Genomic DNA, 26,864 nt, shown 5'->3' with positions numbered 1-26,864 from the left:
ATGGAACCTTTCCAGAATCAAATTTTGGAAAATTAACACCAGTGCGTCGACTACCTTGTTAGCCACCTCTTTTAAGACCCCAGGATGTAGTCCATTGGGACCCAGAGACTTGTCAGCGCGCAGCTCCATCAGTTTTCTCAGTACTAGTTCCCTAGTGATTGTCATTTCACCAAGTTCCCCTGTCTCTTCCACCTCCTGATTTGCAGCTATTACTGGAAAGCTTTTTGTATCCCCTATAGTAATCACAGAAGCAAAATATTTGTTCATTTCTTCCGCTGTTTCCTTATTATCTACTATTAACTCCCCACAGTCGCTCTCTGGAGGATCAGTATTGTGTCCAATTCTGCACTCCAAACTTTAGGGAGGATGTGAAGGCATTGGAGAGGGTGCAGAAAAGGTTTATGCAAATGGTTCCAGGGATGAGGGACTTCAGTTACCTGGATCGATTGGTAAAGATGGAGCTGTTTTCTTTCAGGAAATGAAGGCTAAGAGGGGATTTGATCGAGGTGTTCAAAATCATGAGGGGCCTGGATAGAGTGGATATGGAGAAACTGTTTCCATTGGCTGAAAGATCGAGAAGAGGACACTGATGTAAGGTGATTGGCAAAAGAGCCAGAGGCAAGTTGGGAAAAAGCTTTTTTTACACAGCGCGTGGCTAGGACCTGGAATGCTCTGCCTAAGAGTGTGGTGGAGGCAGATTCAACTGTGGCTTTCAAAAAGGAATCGGGTAATTAGCTGATGAGTAAACATTCCCAGGATTGTGGGGAAAAGGTAGGGAAGTGGGACTAGCTGAGTCAGCCTTGTAGAGAGCCAGCATGGTGACGACTGGCCGAATGGCCTCCTTCTGTGCTGTAACAACTCTAGCGATTCCAAATTTACTCCAAATTAGTTACCGTCTTTCCAAATACTAATATTTCCAGATAGTCGGATGGCTTTCTTGACCAATGTTGCTAACTTTGTAAATCCTTTGACAGCACCAGTATTTTACATCATAAACGAGATACAACAAAATTGGGACTACTTAAATCTCTTAAAAGTTGTCTTCAAAACTGTACCGAGCAAACAGGAGCACAGATTAGTAATCAGGGCCAGGAAGCAGCATGCTGATGAGGCAGGAACAAACAGAGACAAGGCATATGTCGCTGCTCATGTGTTAGTTATGCTTTACATTCTACAAGGAGTTGTTACTGAATTCTTCACCCAACCTATTTGCTCAGCACTGTGAGGGTCTGGTGACATTGCTTACTAAAGTCCAGATAAGACACATGTTTGGGGCAAGCGGTGATCTGTAGGTGCATCTAAATCTTACATGGAGAGCAATCACTGGATTATGTTTGGAATATGGTATTGTAGCACGTGACTGAATGAGGACTTTTGCCATTTTCCAACCAGAGAGAGATTTCCTCTGCAACTTAAACCAAATTCAAAAATGCACCTTTCAAAACTTGTGCTTATGGGCTTGTTACAAAGAGTTAACAGGAGAAATCTTTCCCCCGTGATATTTCTCCCTCAGTTATTTTAACAGATGTTATCCCATTTATGGCATTACTAGACAGAGGAATGTAATACAAACTTGTTATGTATTTACCTGCTAATACTAACAATACCCTCTAGGCTGTGAGTTTCTTTTAAAGCTGTTGCCAAAATTGCTCGTTGAAGTGTAGTCACTGGTCAAGGTTTTACCAGCAGGGGGTAAATTCCGATGCTGGGACCGAATGCGGGTCTTGAGCCCAGCTGGGCGGGCAGTGTCCGTGGCTGCAGTCTTCCTGGCAGCGGCCTCTTAATTGGCGATCCAACATTCTGCCAGAGGTTTGGGAGCGTCCCACTAACATCCAGTCATCGGGAGGGCGACAAGCTTGGGATGGGGTCTCCTGCCTGGGGCTAGTGCATTTGTGTCAACATAGCTGACCTCCAGGGATTTCAAGCCTAAAATCTTTATCTAAGACACTGGCAAGGATAAAGATAAAATCTGATAAAATCACATAGTTGTCGAGATCAACTTTTCTAATGAGAGATCCTCAGCATCACTCTCTTGGAATACGTGGCTGTTTGACATGAAAATACCTCTTTCCCAAATCAAGCAGTAATAGACTAAACAATACTAATCCTGTTGGATGCCTTAATCACATTTACACGCCAAATCTAATTATTGTTCGTAGAGGTGTTTGATGTAGCAGCTTGACATGTAGTGTTTTATGAAACTGCTGACAATCTCTCCTGCTGCACTAAAGTAAACCTGTTTAATGTGTTCTGGCATGTGGAAATTGTGTGTGTGTGTCTGCGCATGTGTGTGCACGTGTGTGTGTTGTGTGTGTGTTGTGTGTGTGTGTGGTGTGAATGTTGTGTGTGTTTGTGTTGTGTGTGTGTGTGTGTGTGTGAGTGTGTGTGTTGTGTCAATCAAAGTGAGATCTGTTATTTCCCTAGCTACTGAAAGCAGCCTTGTTTGAGTGCTAGAAGTGAATCCTTTGTACTTATGCAGGTTTACAGATAATTTTGCAGAAGAATACTGTCTCAGGAGGGAAGGGGTTTTCTACATTAAACAGCTGTGTTGCTGTTGGCCAGTTTGCTAGAAAAATTGCCAAATAATGTTTGGCTTCTCAAAGGGTTTGTTACAACAATCAGAAAATTATTTAACTCAATTATTTATATGTTACATTCCATTGTTACCTTTCACTATCTGTCTCATTTACTTGGGAATTCTTTCTCATGCTTGAATATCCATGAAAATTGCCAAGTTCAATCCATTATTATCAATCCTGAGGAACTAGTAATGTTTTCCAATGTGACTCCTTCACCCTGAGATTGAGAGACTCAAGTTCCAATCCAATTCTTGCCAGACTACAATTTGTAACCTCATGGCCCGGCATAGCCCCCACTCTACAATTACCACCAAGCCAGGGGATCAACCCTGGTTCAATGAAGAGTGCAGGAGGGTATGCCAAGAGTAGCACCAGGCATATCTAAAAATGAGGTGTCAACCTGGTGAAGCTATAACACGGGACTACTTGCGTGCCAAACAGCATAAGCAGCAAGCAATAGACAGAGATAAGTGATCCCACAACCAACGGGTCAGGTCTAAGCTCTGCAGTCCTGCCACATCCAGTCGTGAATGGTGGTGAACAATTAAACTCTCACTGGAGGAGGAGGCTTCACAAATCCGCAAAGATGGGGGAGCCCAGCACATCAGTGCAAAAGATAAGGCTGAAGCATTTGCAACAAGCTTCAGCCAGAGGTATTGAGTGGATGATCCAACTCGGCCTCCTCTTGAGGTCCCCAGCATCACAGCATCACTCTGCTGGTTGGAATCATACCTAGCACAAAGGAAGATGGTTGTGGTTGTTGGAGGTCAATGCCGGCCTTCAGCCAATTTAGTTCACTCCACATGATATCAAGAAACTGCTGAAGGCACGGGATACTGCAAAGGCTATGATTCCTGACAAAATTCTGGCAGTAGTACCGAAGACTTGTGCTCCAGAACTTGCTGTTTCCCTAGCCAGTTTGTTTCAGTACAGCTGCGACACTGGCATCTACCTGGCAATGTGGAAAATTGCCCAGGTATGTCCTGTACATAAAAAGCAGGACAAATCCAACACAGCCAATTACTCTCGATCATCAGTAAACTGATGGGAGGGGTCCATCAACAGTGCTATCAAGCGGCACTTGTTTAGCAATAATCTGCTCACTGACGCTCAATTTGGGTTCCTCAAAGGCCACTGGGCTCCTCACCTCATTACAGCCTTGGTTCAAACATGGGCAAAAGAGCAGAACACCAGAGACGAGGTGAGAGTGACTGCCCTTGACATCAAGGCAGCATTTGACCGAGTGTGGCATCAAGGAGCCCTAGCAAAACCGGAGTCAATGGGGATCAATGGGAAAAACTCTCCACTGGTTGGAGTCATAGCTAGCACAAAGGAAGATGGTTGAGGTTGTTGGAGGCCAAACATCTCAGCTCCAGGACATCAATGCAGGAGTTCCTCAGGGTAGTGTCCGAGGCCCAACCATCTTCAGCTGCTTCACCAATGACTTCCCTTCCATCATAGGGTCAGAAGTGGGGATTTTCACTTATGATTGTACAGTGTTCAGCACCATTTGCGACTCCGCAGATACTGAAGCAGCCTAGGTCCAAATGCGGTAAGTCCTGGACAATATCCAGGCTTGAGCTGACAAATGGCAAGTAACATTTGTGCCACACAAGTGCCAAGCAATGATCATCTCCAACAAGAGAGAGTTTAACCCTTGACATTCAACAACATTTCTATTGCTGAGTCCCCCACTATCAACATCCTAGGGGTTACTATTGACCAGAAACTGAACTGACTAGCCATTTAAATACTGTGGCTACACGAGCAGGTCAGAGGCATGGAATCCTGTGATGAATAACTCACCTCCTGACTCCCCAAAGCCTGTCCATCATCTACAAGGCACAAGTCAGGAGCGTGATGGAATACTCCCCACTTGCCTGGATAAGTGCAGCTCCAACAACACTCAAGAAGCTTGCCACCATCCAGGGCAAAGCATTACGTTTGATTGGCACCCCATGCACAAACATTCACCCCTTCCACCACCAACACACACAGTGGCAGTAGTGTGTACCATCTACAAGATGCACTGCAGGAATTAACCAAGCCTCCTTCAACAGCACTTTCCAAACCCACGACCACTACCATCTAGGACAAGATAGATGGAAAAACCATCACCTGGAAGTTCCCCTCCAAACCACTCACCATCCTGACTTGGAAATATATCGCCGTTCCTTCACTGTTGCTGGGTCAAAATCCTGGAACTCTCTCCCTAACAGCACTGTGGGTGTACCTACACCACATGGACTGCAGCGGTTCAAGTCAGCAGCTCACCACCACCTTCTCAAGGGCAATTAGGGATGGGCAATAAATGCTGGCCTAGCCAGCGATGCCCACATCCCAAGAAAAATAAATGATACAGAAGTGTATTTCACCTTAAATCCACACAGTTGTTCTTAACAATAGGTTCATGATGGGAGACTTAAAAGGTTTTAAACAGTGGGGTATGGATTAATGGTGAAGCTGCTGAGGACAAATCTCCCATCCAACTTTATTACAGGAGTTGCAGGATTTTGAACGACTGACGCCCTCTCCTTTTTGGAAGAACATCAATAAAATGTATTAATTTATTGTATCAACTCTGTGGGGATGTTCATTGTTTATGCTCAAACTTCAAATCTGAACGTCGCTGATCCATGGAGAAATTTCTAAGGGTCCAATAAATAGATGTTGACTGATTGTGGGCATGACATCATAGCAGTAACCATGAGTGACTTCAAGTACTGACGGCTGCCGAGCCAGAACTGATTTCTGGCACAAATCATCTTTACCTTATTTATAAGTCAGTAACTTATTAGCAACCTCCTCCAAACAGCTCCATCCCCTTCTCTATAGACCAATCTTTCAAGCAAACGTCAATCCTCATTCACTTGCAGTGAGAATAGTTCCAATTGGGGTACTTGGAACGGAGTGTACTTCTGGCAGGTGCATGGACTCAAGTTTCTTTGCATCGCATTTGTATTTCATATCATAAATCTATTAAAAAAAAACGTTTGTATTTATATTGCACCTTTCATGACCAGCAGTTTCAAAGTGGTTTACAGCCATTGAGGTACATTTGAAGGGTCGTCATTGTCGTATTGTGGAAAACGCAGAGCCAATTTGCACACAGCAAGCTCTCGCAAACATCAATGTGTAAAATGACCAGATAAGCTGTCTTAGTGATGTTGGTTGAGGGAAAAATATCGGCCAGGGCACCAGGGAGAACTCCCCTGCTCTCCTATGAGATCGTGCCCTAGCACCTTTTGCATCCACCTGAGAGGGCAGGCAGGCCCTCATTTTAACATCTTACCCAAGACACAGCACCTCCAACAGTGCACAATGCCCTCACTACTGAACTATAGGGGCAGGTTTTCCCGGCCCCATTGTGGTGGGACCCGCCGTGGCAGATTCGGTGGCCCCAGTCAAAGGTCCGATGACTTTCGGCGGGACCGGGCGATCCCGGTGGTGGGTGGGGCCAGAAAATCCCGCCCATGGTGTCAACCTTGATTTTTTTTTAGTGCTCAAGTCTTGGGGATGAATTTTCCCACTGGCGAGCGGGGGCGGGGCCTGCTCGTCGACGCGTAAAATGACGCGCGGTGATGTCGGGCGGGCGTCCCGATGTCACCGCGCGTCATTTAGGTCGTCAGTTCGGCGGGCGCGCAGCCACGTCAGCTGTGCACCCGCCAAACTGTCAAAGGCCTATTAAGGCCGTTAACAAAGTCATTAAAGCTGTTAAGAACGCTGCTCGTCCAACCTTAAGGTTGGGGGGCAGGCGAAGAGCCCAACCGCCCTTCGCGTTTCTCATGAAACCTCATCCACGGGTGGGATGAGGTTTCATGAAGGGTTCATTAATCAAATAAAAATTTCAAAAAATTAGTGGACATGTCCCAGCTCGTGTGACAGTTTCACATGAGGGGACCTGTCCTTAATTTTTTTTTTCACCTTTATTACATTTTTCAAGACTTAACCTAATCTGCCTGATCAGGGAGATTTCTGCGCTCTTTTGTGCACATGCGCGAAATAGCACAAGCCCCGACTCAGGGAATCCCCCCACCCCCCCGCCCGCACAGGGAGTGCACAGCGCTTAATTGGCCCGCTCACGTAAAATGGCGCCGTGCACCCGATCGGGGGCGCCGATTGGGTTCGCGCTTGCTCCTGCCCGCCCCCGCACAACCCCCACTCCCCGACAGGGGGAGAATTCAGCCCTTGGAGTGGGATTTGAATACAACCTTCCAACTAAAAAAAGAGTACTATCCAACTGAGCCACAGATAGCTAAAATTGGAATAAAAAGCTAGTGTCAGTAATGCTAACAACAAAACTACTAGATTTTCACAAAAACCTATTGAGTTCATTATTGCCCTTTAGGGAAGGAACTCTGCTGTTCTCCTTACCTGGTCTGGCCTACATGTGACTCCCAACCCACAGCAATGTGGTTAAATCTTAACAGCAGTCTGGAATGGTCGAGCAAGCCACTCAGTTGCTAGGGATGGACAATAAATGATGGTTTTGCCAGTGACCCTCACATCCTATGAAGTACTGACAAAAGAGAAATGAAGGCATTGGCTTCATCTGGCCAAGAGTGTATGTATCACCTTTATAAGGCTAATCTCACGTGTTGTAGACTGGAATAACCCAGAGCCGTAAACGTTTAGAGCCACAGTGACATTCGCAACCCCCCCCTCTCTGTCCCCCTGCCCCACCAACAAGGCAAGAATGGGTATGACCAGAATACTGGGTTGCAGTTGTGCTACCGAAGGTGACATAGCTCTGTGACAGTGTCCCTTGTACAGCCAAACCTTCTCACACAGCAACTCGATATTCAGAGCCGCTTCACCGGCAAGTTGCCTGTGGATACCTAATATCCTGGAATGAGAGGGTTATCCTATGGTGAGAGGCTGAATATTATGTTAATGGTATATTAATTGCATTATCAAGATTAAGGATTAACAGGTAAAGGGCATTGATTGATTAAGTACCTTGAGCACATAAAAAGAAAGACTTGTGGGATACTGGGTGTTAGTAGGTAAAAGGCAGACATACATCATGCTGCATTCTGTAAATAAACCAACTATCAAGAAAAGGATTTGCATCTAGTTTCATACTTCACCATCTGGCTAGGGATATAAGTAACACTATGTTCACTGGAGTTTAGAAGATTGGGAGGTAATCTCATTGAAACATACAAGATTCTGGAGGGGCTTGACAGGGTAAACTCAGAGGCTGTTTCCACTGGCTCAGGAATCTAGAACACGGGAGGCAGTCTCAGGATAAGGGCCAGAAACTTACCTATGTCAAGCGGGCCGGGCGGGAGCTGGCGTGGAGCCGATCGCCGCCCGCGACCGGCTGTGCGCCGCCATTTTAGGTGGGCGGGCTAATTAAGGCCCGCCCAACGTAAAATGCATTCCATAGCGCACAGCACTACCTATACGGGCGGGGGGAGGAGGGAGAGTCAGGGCCTGCGCGAAAGCAGCAATCTCCCTGAGGCAGCTCCATGCCTCAGGGAGATTAAGTACACATCGAAGTTTTTTAATAAAGGAAGAGAAAAATTATTTAGGCATGTCCGCTCATGTGACAGTGTCACATGTTTGTCAATTTAGCAAAATGTATTTAATTATTTTATTAAACCTTCAGGAAACCTCATCCCGCCCGTGGATGAGGTTTCCTGAAAAACGCGAAGGTTGCTTGGGCTCTTTGCCTGCCCGCCAACCTTAAGGTTGGATGGGCAGCGCTGTTAACTAGTTAAATTACTTTCCTAATGACCTTAACAGGCCTTTGACAGTTCAGCGTGTATGCAACCGCCTCCGGTGTACGCTCGTGGAATGAAATATCTAAGTGACGCACGATGACGTTGGGACGCACGCCCGATGTCATTTTGCGTGTCGGGCCCACCCCCACATGCCGACGGCAATATTCTGGCCAAGGGGTCAGTCGTTTAGAACTGAGGTGAGGAGAGTTTTTTTCCCACTCAAAGCGCTCTGAATCTTTGGAATTCACCAGCCTAAAGGGTTGTAGATACTCCATCGTTGAATAATTTCGAGGCTGGGATAGACAGGTTTTTGATCTCTCAGAGAATCAAGGGATAAGAGGGGCAGGGGAGAAAGTGGAGTTGAGGCAGAAGCTCAGCCACGATCGTATTGAATGGTGGGGCTGGCTTGAGGGACTCCTGCTCCTATTGCCCGGCGTAATATAAATGAGAGCAGAGACCTGACATCAGGTGAGCCTTGCGTTCACTCATTCAGGCACAGGGATCAATCCCTGTGCCCGTGGGGAAGAGTTTCTGTCCCATTATATACGTATGGGACGTGACTGGAATGATTCCGTATGAAACTTACTGTTTTTCTTGTGTACAATAATGGAATCAATTTATATTGCCCTTGTACACATTTCTGCACACCTTGCTGTGGTACACCTGTTGGAATTACATAGGCAGAATGGGGCCTGGATTATCAAAGCGGGGTCGGGAACCTGGAAGGAATCCGGGTCCTGGCCCTGCAGCCTGGCAGCGTTGCCACGCACCTCCAAGAGGCAGGAGCAGCCTGTCTGGCACCAGTGGGAAAGGCTGACTGCAGCCATGTTGGGGGCTGCCAGCGCCTCGCTGATTAGAGCAGGCAGCTCCTCAGAAGGCCAGGAGCTGGAAAATTCCAGAAAGCGGCCATTCAATTAAATTTAAGGTACGACGCTGGACCTGGCGCCAGTTGGCCCACGAAGCTTCCGTTTTTAACAAGCAAGTCAGTGAGTGAGTCAAATGTCCCTGCAGCAAACCAGACACTCGTGTACACCACACTGTTTGTGTTTACTGAAACGAAGATTGAAGATCGCATTCCCCTTGACTGCACATGCCCCTTAACAAGCTCCTAAAGGAGCTTAATGGCCGAATAATTGCTGGTGAGTGGGTTTCTCGTTGCCTCCCTCTCAGCCAGCACTTTGAAAATTTGAAACTGAGGTGGCGGGATACAATTGCCCTCCGCGAATGCCATTTTCAAATTGTGCCCACACTTGTTCCTGCCCCCCACCATCAATTGAAAATCCAGCCCAATATCTCACTGTGCTGTGAAGCAACGACACAATGAAGGCATTTGGGTGATGTTGCTTAAACCCTAAGCCTATTGCCCGAATCGATGCAACACACTATCTAACACAGCTGCTTTTTAACAACACAGACAGTGTTCTAATCTGCACATTTTTCCCCCCCACAGTATCTTCGCCAAGTTCTGCTCTTCAGGTCTGTATTTCCTGCAGCTGCTGCTCCCGTGACCTGAATGCTCAGAGGGTTGTCGCAGATGAAAGTATGTGGGGCAGGATTATTTTGCATAGTCCTTCACCAGAACACATGAAATAGGAGCAGGAGTAGACCACACAGCCCACCGGGTCTACCCCACTATTCAATACAATCAGGGCCGATCTTGCTCCTCAACTCCACTTTCCTTCCTATTCTCTATATCCCTTGATTCCCTGAGAGGTCAAAAATCTGTCTATCCCAGCCTTAAATATACTCAGCGATGGAGCACCCACAACCCACTGCGATAGAGAATTCCAAAGATTCACAACCCTTTGAGTGAAGTAATTTCTCCTCATCTCAGTCCTAAATCATGGCCCCTTATCCTGAGATGGTGACCCCATGTCCTAGATTCCCCAGCCGGGGAAACACCCTCAGTGTCTACCCTATCAAGCCCCTTCAGGATCTTGTAGTTTCAATTCACTCACCTCTCACTCTTCAAAACTCAGCCTCTCAACATAGGACAACCCTCTCATCCTAGGGACAAATCTAGCGCAAGTATATCCTTCTTTAAATGTGGAGACCAAAACTGCACACAGTACTCCAGATGTGGTCTCAGCAAAACCCTGGACAACTTCTTTATTCTTGGGGACAATGTGGGATTACAGGATATACTAGACACAAACGACCAAGATCCTTTCATCTAGCTCACCTTCTACCACCCTGGTATCCCAATTTTTTAATTATTTGCTCATGGGGTGTGGCACTCTGGCTAGGCCATCATTTATTACCCTTGTTTAGAGGGCATTTAGGAGTCAACCACATTGCTGTGGATCTGGAGTCACATGTAGGCCAGACCAGGTAAGGACAGCAGATTTCCTTCCAATCGACAATGTCATCATCAGAGTTTTCATTCCAGATTTTTATTGGATTCAAATTCCACCATCTGCCGTGGCGGGATTCGAACCTGGGTCTCCAGAGGATTACCCCAAGTCTCTGGAATATTAGTCCAGTGACAACACCACTATGCCACCACCTCCCCCATAATCCATTGATAATGGAGTTATTGACTAATCAAAATGATTAAGCTCTATCAATGAGTCTACAACAGACCCAGACATGAGGTGAGGAAACCCCCCAGTGATGGAAAGCTTTGGGAACCATAGGTCCAAAATCACCTGTTCCTCCTGAACTACGCTCTACTCACCACACGTTATGTTTCAAATTACTCATTTGCTGAATGAAATCTCTCTAATTTGCATTTGAATGAATCAATACTAACTGCTCCCACCACCAAGGGATCTAGTTCCACTCACTCACTGAAATATTTGTTTTCCCTGATTAGTTCTGGGAAACTAGAAATAGGGGACACAGTTTAAAAATGAGAGGTGTCAATCAAGATGGAGATGAGGAAAGTTATTTTCTCTTACAGGGTTGCTAGTATGTGGAATTCTCTTCCCTAGAAGGCAGTGGAGGCTGGGTCATTGAATTTATTCAAGGCTGAGTTAAACAGATTTTTGTCAGAAAAGGGAGTCCAGTGACTGGCTATGGGGAGCAGACAGGAAAGTGGAGCTGAGACCACAACCAGATCAGCCATGATCTTATTGAGTGGAGGAATAGACTTGAAGGGCTGAATGGCCTACTCCTGCTCCTAAATCCTGTGCTGTTATGAATTCTCCCCCTTCAAGCTCAGGCTGTCAACTGTTGGGAAGAATGCAGGAGACTACAGGAGATCATAAACAATCTGGGAAAATGGAAAGATAAGTGGTGGATGCAATTTAATTCTGTAAAATACGCAGGAATACATTTTGGGAGCAAGAATAAAGAATTAATACATTCCTTAGAAGATACATGTCTCAATGTAGTGGAGTTGCAAATGAATCAAGGTGCGCAGTTACATAAAATTCTGAAAAGTGGGAAGACAGGTTATAAAACAAGGCCATTAAGAAGGCAAATAGGACATTGGGATTTACATCAAGGGGATTGAGGACAAAAGCAAAGAGGTCATGATAACCTAAACAAAAGGATGGTTAAGTACATCTGAAACACGTTATGTAGTTTCAGGCTCCTCACTACAGGAGGGTTATAATAGACCTGGAGAAAGTACAACACAGATTTATCATGGTGATACACGGATGTGAAGTGTGAAGTACAAAGAAAAGTTGGAATAGTTAGGTTTGTATCCTCTTAAAAATAAGACTTTAGGGGATGTGCTAGAGGAATTGAAAAGGAAGACAAATTGTAAAATCAGACTGTCAGTGCCCTCAAAAGCCAATCATGCCTTATATCACAGGGTCAGTGAAAGGGCACTTAATTAACATGGAACTGCAGGAGCTGCTGGCGCTAGAGCACATTATTGGTATCTGCCTGTCCCATGGAGACATAATATGCCCTGCCTGCCTCTTGGGGCAGTGGGTTTGTCCAAGTTTTCTCTCTGAGTCCCATCATTTACTCCTTCAGTCCCCTGTGTATGGGGGCCGATCCAGGTTCCTGTGGCCACTTTTTGTTTCATATGCTTTCTTCTGGGTTCAGGCCACTGGTGGACATCCAGGAGCTGGCACATCTCATCACGCTCCACATTAATGAGACTCTGGTCTTACACCTAGCCCCAGCAGTCTGAACCCCAGGGGATTGTCAGAGCCATTTTGGGTCTGATTTTAACTCTAATGAATGGGTTTTTGATTGAGTTAAAATCAGGCCCAAACTGGTAGCTGAATCAATGACAGGGTCATTGATCTCAAGGCAAGCAGTATATCTATCAGCATATTTTTTTTTAATGCAAAAAAATTGGAACGTAGAAGTCTTTGCCATGAGTGGTGATTGATGCTTAATTAATAGACGTTTTCAAAAACATGATGGATAAATATTAAAACATTAAAAAAGGGAGGAAAATGGGATTGCTTTGGGGGAGAAAGCATACTGTGTAAAATCAGAGTGGCATAAATTCAGTGCCATCAAGAACAACACATGACCTCCTGCATTAAAAATTCTTGTGCTTTTTATGTAGTTGCTTTCTCAAGAATGCATTCTGACCAGAGCACCTCTGAGCCAAAATATAGCAATCGGCATTCAGCTAGATTGAACACACTGCAAAGGAAACATTCTATGTAACTAGAAAGGGGAAAATCTGTATGGTTGGTAACTGATACTGGGTATGACTGTCAACTACACATGGTTGGTCAAGAAATCTCGGTAATACTGGTATTGAATTGGATCGCGCAACATCCTAAAAGTTCCGTAGACCTCTTCGTTTAACTTATAAAATCTCAACCATCTTTGTCAGAAGGGCCACTGCTTACAAAATTTGCATCAGCTCTCCTGCTCCTAAAAGTCATTGTTCTGAAAACAACTCTTACCACATGTTAGAAAATGAAATTAGAAAAATGACAGCAAAATCTGGCAAACATTTCACTTCTCAAAAAATATTCTCTGGAAAATTATGTAGCATTCATGTCGCTGTGAAGTTGCTACTGCTCTCACAGCAGGCTGATAAGATGCTTTCCAGAGAGTTTGATCTTTCATGGACTTGAACTTCAGCCTAAATGCGTTGTATCAAAGGAGCCTATGTATTTAAGTTCACATTTCACGCCCCTCCCCCCCATTAGCATTACCATAAATTTACTGAAACTTTGACACTGCCTCATAAAAAGCTGCATGATTCCAAATTGTGAAATAGATTAAAGGTCTCCTACAAAAGAAATGTCGTTTAGTTTGTACAATTTGCAGATAATTATCCTGGTTTTTAATCAGTTTAATGTTGTGCTCGTCCAGCCTGCATGCAAGAAGCTCTCAGCTGTCTGCCTGAGCATCAGCACTGCTGTCCAGAGCATTGGTGAAGCCACGCCTGGGGGGCCAGAGTATTACGCCCGTCGGGCGGGCGCGCACCCGACCCGAACGAGCGTAAAATGACGCGCGATGACGACGGGCGAGTGTCCCGAAGTCATCGCGTACTTGCGCGATATTCCGGTTGGCGGGTGCGTGCGGGAGTTGGCAGCGCGCCCACCAACAATTAAAAAGGTTTATTAAGGCCATTAAAGTCCCACTTAAATGTTACTTTTCGCTGCCCGTCCAACCTTACGGTTGGCCTTTGCACTTTTTAGGAAACCTCATCCAGGGGCGGGATGAGGTTTCCAACAGCAATTAAATAAATAAAAATTTTAACACTTCATTAAGAACATGTCCCTGCTCATGTGACAGAGTCATTTTTTTAACCATTTTATAATTCTTTATTTTTCATTTTTTTTATATCTTCAGCTCCCTGAGGCAGTTCTGTGCGATCAATTTCAAAGCCCCACCATTCACTGATTAACAAAGCTAGAAGGGGTTTCAGTCCCATGGTACTCAGCTTGTCTATATTGCAAACCAGGCCATGTCCTTATTGGTCACCTCAATGGCTACTGGAGGACAGATTCTGCATGATGTTTATATCACCTGATTTGGCTGCAATGACAGAATTGGGAGATGTTGGGGTGAGGGTGAGGATGGTAGACTGCAGATATATTAGGGTTGTGCAAGGCAGTTATGTGTATTAGGAGAGATGTAGGTCCAGAGTGTAGTGTGGCAGGTTAGCGTTGCAAAGTTGTTTTAACAGGTTGCAATGTGTTGAGGTGTCCTTGGAAGGTGGGGTAAAGAGATAACGTTGTGACATGCAACCCTTGCCTCCTCTCGTGAAATGTTTTGACTTATGAAATCATGGAATGGCTACAGAACAAAAGGAGGCCACTCGGGCCCATCGTACCTGTGCCAGCTCTCTGTAATAGCGGCTCAGCTAGTCCCATTCACCCACCCTTTCCCCATAGCCTGGCAAATATTTTCTCTTCAGATCATAATCGAATTCTCTTTTGAAAGCCTTGATTGAACCTGCCTCCACCACACTGTCTGTGTAAAAAAGGCTTTTCCTCATGTTGCCTTTGGCTCAAACACAAATCAGTGCCCTCTGGCTCTTGAACCCTCTGCCAATGGGAACAGTTTCTCCCTATCTACTCTGTCCAGACTCCTCATGATTTCTGAACACCTCCATCAAATCTCCTCTCAAGATCTTTCTGTGGTGTTGATCAGTATTGAGTGATGATAGTCAGTGACAGCACAAGCTTCCTACTGGTAGCACAACTGATGTTGGTGCCTGGCTTAGCAAAAAGAAAACCCAGGAGTGTGAGCCTCATAGCTCCTGGAGGATGGTTCATGGGCCTTTTTCAGACAAGCCTATTGTGCTTCATCTGCCTGCTGTCCTACAATGGTGTTCAGTGGGCACCTAAGTTGACAATACTGCCTTCAACCTAGACTGATGTTATGGATGACAGATGTCACCAAATGATTTGGTGGAAATTGGCAGTGAAAATACTTATCAGTTGCTTGTCTAGCTGCGAGATAGAGTTCTCCTAGTGCTGGGTGTCAGTAGAGTGATTTTAAAGAGTTACACCATTATTGCACAGAGGTTTCCTGGGGTTGTCAGCAACTTATATAGTTCCTATTCGCACATTACACTGGAGCTGCACCAAAAATACTTCAATTAACTGAGGCTGAATGTGGTGACGCCACAACTGCAGGGGGTGCAATTCCCGCACATGTACAAGCACTGCTTATGTCAAAGCCAGTGACTGAAACTGGTGGCTACGCCTCCCAAAACTTGTTCTTTCATATCCAAACTGATTGATTATTCTTGTAGACCTTACTGGGAGCTAAGGCTTATTTGCATTTTTATTTGAAGGGTGAGCCGTTTTATTTCGATAGGCTAAATTGTTTTGAAACACACAGTTGTCAGGAATGTCACGGATAAATGCGGTATGGAAAGAGCTTGAATATCCCCGAAATGGGATTCCAAATAGAGCGCATCGCTCAATTGTCAGAGACGGGAGCGCCACACGGGACAGGGCCGGCGAAGGGCCAGCAGCGGACAGGAGGTGTGTGAACCCGAGGCGCAAAACGGCACTGGCACCGGCTGAGGGTACACGCCAATGGCGTCAGCAGTGGTTAGAACAGCACACGCACTGGTGGACGCGGTGCAAGCTGAGTGTGTGTGTGCAACTGCCCTTGGGGAAGAATTTTACGGTCGGCGAGCGGGGGCGGGGCCCACTCGCCGACGCGTAAAATGACGCGTGGTGACGTTGGGCGGGCGTCCCGATGTCACCGCGCGTCATTTAGATTTTCAGTTCGCCCAACTGTCAAAGGCCTATTAAGGCCTGTTAAAAACTAATTAAAACAATTAACTGAGCCTTAAGGTTGGCGAGGGGCAGGCGAAGAGCCCAGGCGGCCTTTGTATTTTTCATGAAACCTCATCCACGGGTGGGATGAGGCTTCATCAAGGGTTTCAAAATTCACTAAAAGTTTTTCAAATATTTCATTGACATGTCCCAGCTCAAGTGACACTGTCACATGAGGGGACATGTCTTATAATATTTTCTTCTCTGAATTAAGCTTTTAAAAACTTTAACGGAGGTGCCTCAGGGAGATTTACGTGCTCTTTCGCGCGCAGGTCCCGACTCAGGGAATCCCCGCCCGTCCGCACAGGGAGCGCTCAGTGCTTTCTGGCCGACGTCAGGCTGGGCGGGCCTTAATTGGCCTGCCCACGTAAAATGGCGGCACACACTCGATCGGGGGTGCCAATCGGGTTCACGCTCACTCCCGCCCAACCCTGCACAATCCCCCACCCCCGATTGGAGGGGGGGGCGGAAATTCAGCCCTTGGTGTCTGGCCAATGGCATCAGGAGTTACAGTGTAACCTATCCCAGGAAACCAGTGTGTAACTCCCTCTGCTGGCGCATGGTGTAACTTTATGGTGCAACAATGGCATAGCTGACCACGGAGATTCTAAGCAACAATTTCACTTCCTGCGACAAAAAACACTACAATTCTTTCCTAAGATGTGAAGGATCGCAGCTTATTTTAATAGACTGATACCTGAGCTTTTTGGATGCAAACTAGCAAACAGTCTGCAAAGATATTGCATGCAAATTAATATGTAGCTGAGCAATCCAGTCATTTCCATTCCCTGCTCTATCCCCATATCCGTGCAAGTTTGTTTCCCTCAAGTGTCCATCCAATTTCCTTTTGAAATCATTCATTGTTTCCTCTTCCACCACCTTCGTGGGCACAGTTCCAGGTCATTACCACTCGCTGTGTAAAACAGTTATTCCTCACACTACCCCGCTCCTGCATCTCTCACTCAAAATCTTAAATCTGTGCCCTCCTAGTCCTTTTACCATCAACTAATGGGAACAGCTTTACTTAGTTCTGTTGAAGGGTCATTCGGACTCGAAACGTTAACTGTGTTCCTCTCCGCAGATGCTGCCAGACTTGCTGAGTTTTTCCAGGTATTTTTGTTTTAGCTTTTCTTTGTCTACCTTCTCTAAGCCTGTCATAACCCTGTGCACCTCTACCAGGTCCCCCCTCAACCTCCTTTGCTCCAAAGAGAACAACCCCAGTCTCTCCAACCCAGCCTTGTTGCTAAAATCCCTCATTCCCAGAACCATTCTGGTAAATCTCCTCTGCGTCCTCTCAGGGACCCTTCCTAAAGAGTCAGTATGGACCCAATGGGCCAAATGGCCTTCGTTTGAGCTGTAATAACTCTTTGATTCTGGGGGGTATGTGGAATTGGCTGTGAGTTTGTACACTACTGACTTGTTCAGGCACCAGGAAAATCACTTTCTGATTTTCTTTAATCAACTCCCAGTCCACATACCCAGTGTAAGTTTACCTACAATTGATTGGGATAAGGGGTAGTTAGCGAATCTAGGAGTAAAATAGGGTATGTCTTTGTAATTTGAAACATTATAGCCAAGAAGTTACTGTTCATGATATTAGTGCCGTAAACATTTAACATGCTCGTTTGACATTTCTCTGCTCTTTTAACAGAACTGTTGACCCAATAAAAATAAGCAGATTAATCTCTGCATTGAAACAAAAGCGGAAATAATGTCATGTGAACAGGTTAAGCATTCACGTGCTAATTCCTATTGAATTCAAAGCTAAAAACCTGAGGCAATAAAATATAGAAACAGTGGGGCCATGCAACTTTAAGCAGGGCTACACGGATCAAGTATTTCAGTTCTAAATCACTGTGTAATGGCAAACGGCCTGTATTTTATTTGTTGCTTTAACAAGAGTTCCACACTAAGTCCTTCATATTTAACATGCAATAAATCTGTGGAGGGCTTGGCTATTTCAAAAACCCTCTTTGTAAGTGCTTATCACGCTTTTAATGTGCTGAAAGGATTAAGGTGCACCATTTTACTGCTCCCACCGTTGACACTCATCTCCCCTGCATGCGAAGATTTCTGAATCTTCTGCTTTTAGGAATTAGCACGTGCACGCTTAACCTGTTCCCCTTTCTCCAAGCTAATATTAAAATTTTCCCTTCCATATCAAAGTGTGATTTCATGAGCATGGTTGTGTGAACAGTGAGCACTCACTTGTATTTAAACAGAATGATTTTGTACAGAAACAAGTCAAAACGAGCATTCTTGTGGATTTTCACAAAAAAAAAAAATCCATTGCCTATATTGTTTGCATTAACGGCCAAAAGCAACAGGACAGTCAGGTCGCTGGACTAGTAATCCAGAGGACTGGATGACTGATTCAAAGACATAAGTTCAAATCCCACCTTGGCAGCTGGGGAATCAGAATTCAATTAATTAAATAATCCTGGGGTTATAAAAAGCTTGTCAGTAATGGTGACCATTACACAGGGAGAAGAGCGGAGTAGAGGTCAGAATCATTTTAGCCATGACCTTATCGAATGGCGGAGCAGGCTTGAGGAGCTGAATGGTCGACTACTGCACCTAATTCTTGTGTAGTGTTGCGAATGGGAGTACCTTCCCCGAGGGGAGTTGCCGAAAGTGGTAAGTGAACGGATACCAAGGGATTCCAACACATAAATCCCAGGGAGTGCGAGCGAAGAAGATAAAAGAAAAGGTGTTAGAGGGACAAAGTGGCATGGGGAATGAACCACGCCTGTCGAGGCTAAACTTAAATATAACAAATTCTTTCAGGATTGCGACAGCAACAGGGCTGCCTGAGAAGAGGCTGAGAACAGTGAAAGATGCAAAAAGGTTTGAAATTGAAGATGAGTATAAAATAATAAATATTCTGAATGATTGTTCCCATAAAAGTATTCATAAAGGAAGTCATAAGTGAACAGAACGTAGTACCAAGGGATTTTACTTAGACAGGCTTTTTCTTTTATTCTTTCATGGGATGTGGGTGTTGCTGGCAAGGCCAGCATTTATTGCCCATCCCTAATTTCCCTTGAACTGAGTGACTTGCTGGACCATTTACGAGGGCAGTTAAGAATCAACCACATTACTGTGGGTCTGGAGTTAAATGTAGGCCAGTGCCATATGGCCTTAAAGCTAATAAATCCCCAGAGTTAAAAGAGACTAGAGAGGAAATGTATGTGTCATTGACAATCATTATGGTCTGAATCTTCAGCTTGGCGAGCGGGGGCGGGGCCCGTTCACCGAGGTGTAAAATGACGCGGGGTAAAATGAGGTCGGGCAGGTGTCCCGATGTCACTGCGTGTCATTTAGATTTTCAGTTTGGCGGGTGTGCACCCGAGGCGGCTGCATGCCCGCCGAACTGTCAATGACCTATTAAGGCCATTTAAATATCAATTAAACTAATAAACTGAGCTGCCCGTCCAACCTTTTCATTAATGTTCATTGACATGTCCCAGCTCATGTGACACTGTCACATGAGGAGACATGTCTTAAAACTTTTTCTTTTCTTTATTAAAATTTTGCGAAATTAAACTAATCTGCGTGTATCCGCACTCCCAACTCAGGGAACTCCCCCAACTCCGCCCGCACAGGGAGCGCTCAGCACTTCCAGGCGCATGTCACGCTGGGTGGGCCTTAATTGGCCCGCCCACGTAAAATGGCGGCGCGGACCCGATCGGGGGCGTCGATCAGGTTTGTGCCCACCCCCCCCACCCCCCCCCCAACCAACGGGAGGAAAATTCTCCCCTATGAGAGAGAAAAAAAGAAAGACTTGCATTTATATAGCTACTAACCCGATCTCAGGGTGTTTTGAAGAGCTTAGCAGCCAATGAAGCATTTCTGAAGTATAATCACTGTCATAATGCAGGAAAAGAGTTAATAAACACGAGAAGATTGGAAATGGGAAATCCCCAGCCTTCTTACACCTTGTAGGAAATGTGTGCAACTGAGGAAAATATGCTTTCCTTTCCCTTCGACTCCTGTTTGCCAATAACTCAGGACTTGTCCTGCGCCTTCGCTCTGCCATCACCTCCTGGCATAACTCTGCTGTGTTTCAGGATGAATATATGTTACTCAGCTCTCTTCCTCCCAGTCCATTTTTCCTGGTGAACCTAGGTTCTGCTAGGCTTGTACCTCACTAGTTCATCCAGGGCCAGGATGCTGCTGTTGTGTCCTGACCCCAAACCCTGCTGCTTACGAGCCTCATCTTTCTTTTCCCGAAAGCTTCCGTGTCTCCCGCGTTCCCTGAACGGTTCGAGACCTCAGACGACCCACACCCGGCTTGAATCCATCCAGTACCAGTGTGCTGAGACCTTAGACTCACTTTGTGGTAGACCCTCGGTCTACAGACGCTGGGCTTTATAGGAGTTAAACGCGAAGTAAAGATCACAGGTATCGGAGCTATACTGAGACATACAAGGAGAAGGGCAGACAGGAGGAAAGAGCGAAAGAGAGAGTCACAGAGATAGTTCGTGGATAAGAATGCTGATAAGTGTGCAGTGTTGCGTAAGGATAGGGAGAGAGAAAAGAAACCAGCAAGGCTTTAAAATGAGTCTGTGGGGTGTGAGAATACACATTGTACAAAACACCAAATATTAGCGAAAGATTTGAATACATAAACTGCTGAAAATTCTCAGAATTTAGAGGAACGTTATCGGTACTTTAAAGAGCTGATGGCTTTCAGTACTCATCCGGATTCCTTTAAACAGAAGAATTAACCTGATTTAATTAATTAACTAACGAACTTGAGTGAGTAGCAGGGAAAGGAAATAAAAATTCAGATAATGCACTATAATCATTTGTTCACTGCTTATCCTATGACTGGAAGACAAACACTAACAGACAGAGGGAGACAGAAAGTGTGGGAGGCACACAGGGATACAACATTTCCCTCAATCACTTTTATAAAGCTGTTTCCATTTACAAGGTGGCAGTATTGTGAATTTGTTTCGTTCTTTAATTCATTAAGCTGTTTCAACAAAAGAACTATGAAAAGATTTTGATTATTGTCAGTGCTTTGCAGTAATAAAAATAGATAACTTCAGAGATGTTCCAAACAGAAATGAAGTCATTGGATAAACTTCCTTTCCACCTACACAAATCACTAGATGGACACTTTAGTGTAATTGATTTCTATTGGGAATGTCATCACCATAATTTTCCTATTTATTTTTTTATTGTGAAACATGTTGTGATTTTGGTTTACCATGTGGAACTCACAGACAGTTTGGTTTAACTCATTGCTTGTTATGTTATAATGTCCCTGCTGTGGGAAAGACTGTGAGTCTCGTTCATCACAAGCAACATCCTGGGAGAACAGGAGTAATTTATTTGCAAATCAGGCCCTATGCTTCAGAAGCTTAATTTTTTCGAAATTCTTTCACGGGACGTGGGCATCGCTGGCTTGGCCAGCATTTTTATTGCCCATCCCTAATTGCCCTTGAAGAAGAATTATATTCCTTTAAATATTTAAATGCACCACCCTCACTGGTCATAATTCCGCTTTATAGGTTAAGGATTTTATGGACTATTCTGCTCAAGACCCCGAGGTTTATGGAGAACAGACTGTACTTTCCAAAGGCTGGGACTGAGAGACCACAGTCCTGACATTTGTGAATGCTGAAAGCTTAGAAAAATATGTAAGGGAAGAAAGAGCTTCTTTAAAATGCAGGAGAGTTTGATCAAATAGCTGTACTATACCAGTGAACTATGGAGCGGCAGGCCAGCTGAGGTACAGACCACTAACTACAATTTCCTGATAGAATAACGATTGTATCTATTGTAGCTAAGGTTGAGTCTGCTGAAGTCCAAGATACACTGAGGTACACTTGTTGCACAGACTGGATGTTAGACCAGCCAGAATGGAGACAGGCAGCCACTGAATGCAATTTTTACCAAAGGCAAGGATTTTTATATTACAATTCAGACACGAGTATAAGACACTAGTTTGGCCTCAGCTGGAGTATTGCATCCAGTTCTGGGTGCTACACTTTAGGAAAGATGTGAAGGATTTGGAGAGAGAGTGCAGAAAAGATTCATGAAAATGGTTCAGGGATGAGGAACTTTAGTTATAAGGATAGATTGAAGAAATTGGGACTCTTTTCCTTGGAGAAAAGACGGTTAAGAGGAGATTTGATAGCGGTATTCATCATGAGGGTCTGGACAGGGTGGGTAGGGAGAAACTGTTCCTGCTCACGAAAGGATCGAGAACAAGAGGGCACAGAATTAAAGCAACTGACAAAAAGCGGAAGTGATAGGAGAAAAAACTTTTTCACGCAATGAGTGACTAAGGTTTGGAATGCACTGCCTGAGAGTGTGGTGGAGTCAGGTTCAAATGAGGCATTCAAAAGGGAATTAGACTGTTATATGAAAAAGAAGAATGTGCAGGATTACGGGGAGAAGGCGGGAGAATGGCACTAAATAAATTGCATGTTCAGAGAGCCATGCAGACACGATGGGCCGAATGGCCTACTTCTGTGCCACAGCAATTCTGTCATTCTGTGAACTACTATAGAATCTGGTTCGCGTAACCATTGCCAATGGCGATCATGTGTTAAAGTCACAATTATCAAAGTATTAACATTGGTGTTTTGACCTATACACACAGTAGCTTCCAAATGTAATTTATTAAAAATACAGTTGCATGTTTATTACCTTGAGGGGAGAACAACGTTTACCCCGGTGCTATGCCAATGAGTAAAGTTTTTCCCAAAAATAGTAGTTAAAAAAATTCCTAGCATGAATGCAAATTAAAAGCACTTGTCACACCGAGGACTGGATTTTCACCCTCGAGGCGGGTAGCAGGAGTGGGGAAATTTCCCGCCTCAGCCGCCCACTTTGGGATTTTCATTGTCAGGGGGTGAGGGTATGGGCTGCAGTCGGGCCAGTCGACCTGGGAAAGAGCTCGGAGGCAGCCATGGGGGCTGCCGTCTGCCAAGGCAGGCTGTTTAAAAGGCCCACCTCAGAGCTGTGGCACTTCATCCCAATTGTAATGAAAAAAGTAAAGCCTCCGAGCCCTCACCCCTCACTCCTGACATACTCGCCATGCCCCATCCACCCCATCTTATGCTCCCCCGCCCACCCCGCCCATGGCCCCTCATGACCCCATGCCAAAGCATGTCCACCCACTTATCCCCATGGCCTCTCATACACAGCTATGGCATTTCCATGCCCATTCACCCACTCTATATGAAATGTCTTCAGTCTCTTCATTAAGCAATGCTTACCCTGGGGCTCAGGTATTTTAGCTCCCTAATGGATGCCTGGGCTCTCAGCATAATGAGGCTTGGCTGAGAGCCCAGGAATCCATTAGTCTGTTGAAACACCTGAGCTTCGGGAAAACATTGCTTGATTGACCGCTCTGGCTCTCTGATCTATGTTGGCAATTGCGCAATGTTTATTTACAGAAGAGAAAGAGATTTTAAGTGCTTGCAGTTTCTGCCATTGATACTCTAAAGAGTCTGAATGAATGACACTTTTATTGGCTTGTAGGAAAAAGGAGTTTCCTTTTTAAGCAGCAGAAAGTTATCAATGAATGTATGATTTTTAAAAAACACTTTCTTCATATACCCCACTGTTACTATGGCGTTCATTGGTTCTATGTAGGGCATGAAAGGGCACGGAAGTGCCACAGCTTGGCATGGAGGCATGAATGACAATGGAGGGTAAGTGGGGGACATGCCTTGGCATGGGCGGCATGAGGGGCCATTTGGGTGAGTGGGGCATCCATTGGCATGGGGGCATGGGGGCCATAGAGGGTGGGTGGGGGCATCCCTTGGCATGGGGGATGAGAAAGACCTTTTGAACTTGTCTTTCAAAAGGATCCCTCATGCAGACTATGGTTTATGACAACTCTGGGGTGCAGTGAACCACGACTCTTGAAAAGCTGACCTGACTCCATGAAAATTGCAGAGGATGAGGACATGCCCATCCCTGTAATCTAGCTGCCCAGGTCATGAACGCAGAATGCAGGCTCACGTCTCGAACCAGCCCACACCCTTAAACGGCCCTGGTGAAAATTGGAAACTCCAGGGATGGGGTTGGGAATTCCGGGATTGGGTCCTGGCCGCCATTTTTAAATGTCCATGGAGCCTCTCTGACTATGTGAAAATCCAGCCCAAATAGTACATTGTCTCGGCTGCCATTTTGAATGAATACTGAATTCACAAAGTGTCGACCATACTCTGGTGTCAATCTGATACAGTTTGGACATGGTGTACAGTAGACAAAGTGAACAACCCTCTGTTTGACCCACAAAAATCACCTGAAAAGCAACATTATTCATGAGAATGAAACCATTGAACATCACAACACATTTGGCCCAGGAAGTCCGAATTGGGGTATTTCTCCACATTAGCCACCCGCTCTGATCCTACTTTCTTGCTCGCACCCACATCCTTTCATATCGTTACAGCGTCATTTATTCTGTATTTTTAATCTACATAAATCACACACAATGATTTTTAAACGCTACACAAGGGGAAGTTCCTGCAATTGGTTGTTGATTGCATTTTGTGCTGAATTACAGTGGGCTTGAAGATCCTTGGAGCCCCTGGACTGGCACAAATGGGGCACAGTGGGTGCCACTGACCTCTGGTCTTGACCCTAACTGGGACAACCGGGGTCAAGTTTAGGTGACATGTTTTACATATTCGCAGTGGGCGCACACACAATATGGAAGCTGCTGGGTGGACCACTCCCCAATATAGGGCCACCTTTTCTTACTAATGAAGTCATTTTTGGTCAGTTACAGCAAGGGGACTTAACGTTCCCAGCAAATGCAAGTATAAAACAACTTGGCAGCAAAGTTTCAGCACCAGTAGGCTGACATTGCAGCTCCAAAACACTTCTAAAAGGCCAAGTTCATCTAGTTTTTTAAAACACAGAAACCATTTGTCTTACCTTGAAATATGCTGCACAGCAATATTCTTTAATATTGATTTGGTATATCCATAACACAGAATTCATACTACAAATAGGAGCACTCAACTCATTCTACGCTGAAATACTCTACTCAACAAGAAGTTCTCGATGTGATTTGTTCTCACTTGTATTTGAAAGCCTTTGCTTACCCTGCGGCCCTTGATTCCTCTCATCCCAGGAGATCCTCGAACTCCTTTGGCACCCTAAGATAGATAGATAAGCGAGTCAGTGTGATTATCCCTATCACCTGGACATGATTAGCTCAAGAAAAAGAAAAACTTGCATTTCTATAACATCTTTTATGATCTCAGATTATCCCAAAGCGCTTTACAGCCAATGAAGTCGTTTCTAAGTGTAGTCATTGTTGTAATGTAGGAAGCACGGCAACCAATTTGCGCACAGCAAGCTCCCACAAACAGCAGTGTGATAAAGACCAGATAATCTGGTTTTTTTGATGTTGGTTGAGGGATAAATATTGGCCAGGACACTGGGGAAAACTCTCCTGCTCTTCTTCAAATAGTGCAATGGGAATTTCGCCATCTACCTAAGCAGGCAGATGGGAGCCACGCTTTAACATCTCATCCAAAAGACAGCACCTCGGCTCAATACCGCACTGGAGTATCAGCCCATGTTCTTGTACTCAAATCCAGGAGTGGGACTTGAACCTTGCAATTCAGAGGCCAGAGTGTTACCATAGTTAACTCCAAGTGAAAAAACAACAGTGCGAGGACAAACATGGAGTGGAAGATTATTGAAGAGTTTATTCATTCCAGAAGGGTTAGAGGGGAGATTAATAGAGAGTGTGGGGAATAGAGAAAACATAGCAGGGGGATAGGTAAAGAGGACAGAGCTTAAGAAACAACAAGCTGAAAGGCAGAAAATAAACAAAGGTAACAGGGAACGGTATCTGTGCAGTTTAGACTTACTGCTGCACAAATACTTGTCTTAAATTGATTATTATACCAATAAAGCTGAAGGAAGTCAGTGCTAGAGAACGAAAACACTATTCGACTTTTGGTAACTAGTATCATCATTAAACACTCCCAGGCCAGTCAAATCTCCAACCATCTTCACCCAATTTATATCGGCTGCGTCCAAAACCACATCCAAAAGTGAAGTGTCAATATTTTACGACGTTATTGAGCTGAACACCACCAAAAATACCTGAGGTATTCATTTATCATGTTGTTTGTGGGCCCCAGCTGTATGTACATTTGCTGCCATATCTGCCTACATAACAACATCAAAACAGTTTCGGATATCCAGAGGACGTGAAAGGTTTTACATAAATTCAAGCTCACTCTTTCTCTTACCGCTCCCCGCACCACCCCCACCCCCCCACCCCCACCCCCACCCCCACCAACTGCTGCTAAGATTCTCTAAGTCCTTGCATAATTTGTCTCCAATCTCGGCAAGCATGTTGTTGTAGCGTGTACTGTTTGTTTACTCCAGGGCAGGATTAAGTTAAAGGAACAGAAAAGGGAGATAAGAGAAATGAGGAAGTTGGAGAAGCAAAGATAAACAACTGGAGATATAAATCAGAGAAATGGAGGGAATGAAGGACTGGGGAAAGGGCAAAATGAGGGAAAAAACATTCAAGAAAAGAAAAGCACAAAGGCTCGGGAGAACAAAACAACTGCAAAATGCACAGAGGCGAAGAAGCAAAGTGCTGAGGGAGCAGAACATTTCAGTTCAATTTAGTTTTTAAAAAAAAAATCACATTTTTGCATTCATTTGGCAAACAGGGAAAGTATGGAAAATTAAAATAATATATCATATGAGAAAAGCCAGAACATTGTATTAGAACACAAAATATTATTTTGTTTAGGCAAACCATCATGTTAGTTGCATTCAGGAGACTAATGAGCACCATAATTCCTGTACATATGATTCATTAATGCGTGGGTGCATATACAAAGATGATATTGTACGTTCTCCAATGAAGGGAACCA

General features: G+C 44.9%; 1 protein-coding gene across 2 annotated transcripts in view; it reads right to left on the bottom strand.

Moving 5' to 3' along the window:
* col27a1b (collagen, type XXVII, alpha 1b) overlaps positions 1-26,864 on the bottom strand; it is a 605,111-nt gene that overhangs the window by 185,526 nt on the left and 392,721 nt on the right. For both annotated transcript variants that reach the window (XM_078550110.1, XM_078550108.1), the window contains exon 28: positions 25,062-25,115. In XM_078550110.1, coding sequence (XP_078406236.1) covers positions 25,062-25,115 — 54 coding nt within the window. The remainder of the gene's footprint in view (positions 1-25,061; positions 25,116-26,864) is intronic.

This window comes from Cetorhinus maximus, chromosome 10 (assembly GCF_964194155.1).
Source record: "Cetorhinus maximus chromosome 10, sCetMax3.hap1.1, whole genome shotgun sequence".
Taxonomy (NCBI): Eukaryota; Metazoa; Chordata; class Chondrichthyes; order Lamniformes; family Cetorhinidae; genus Cetorhinus; species Cetorhinus maximus.
This window is presented reverse-complemented; position numbering and strand designations above follow the sequence as displayed.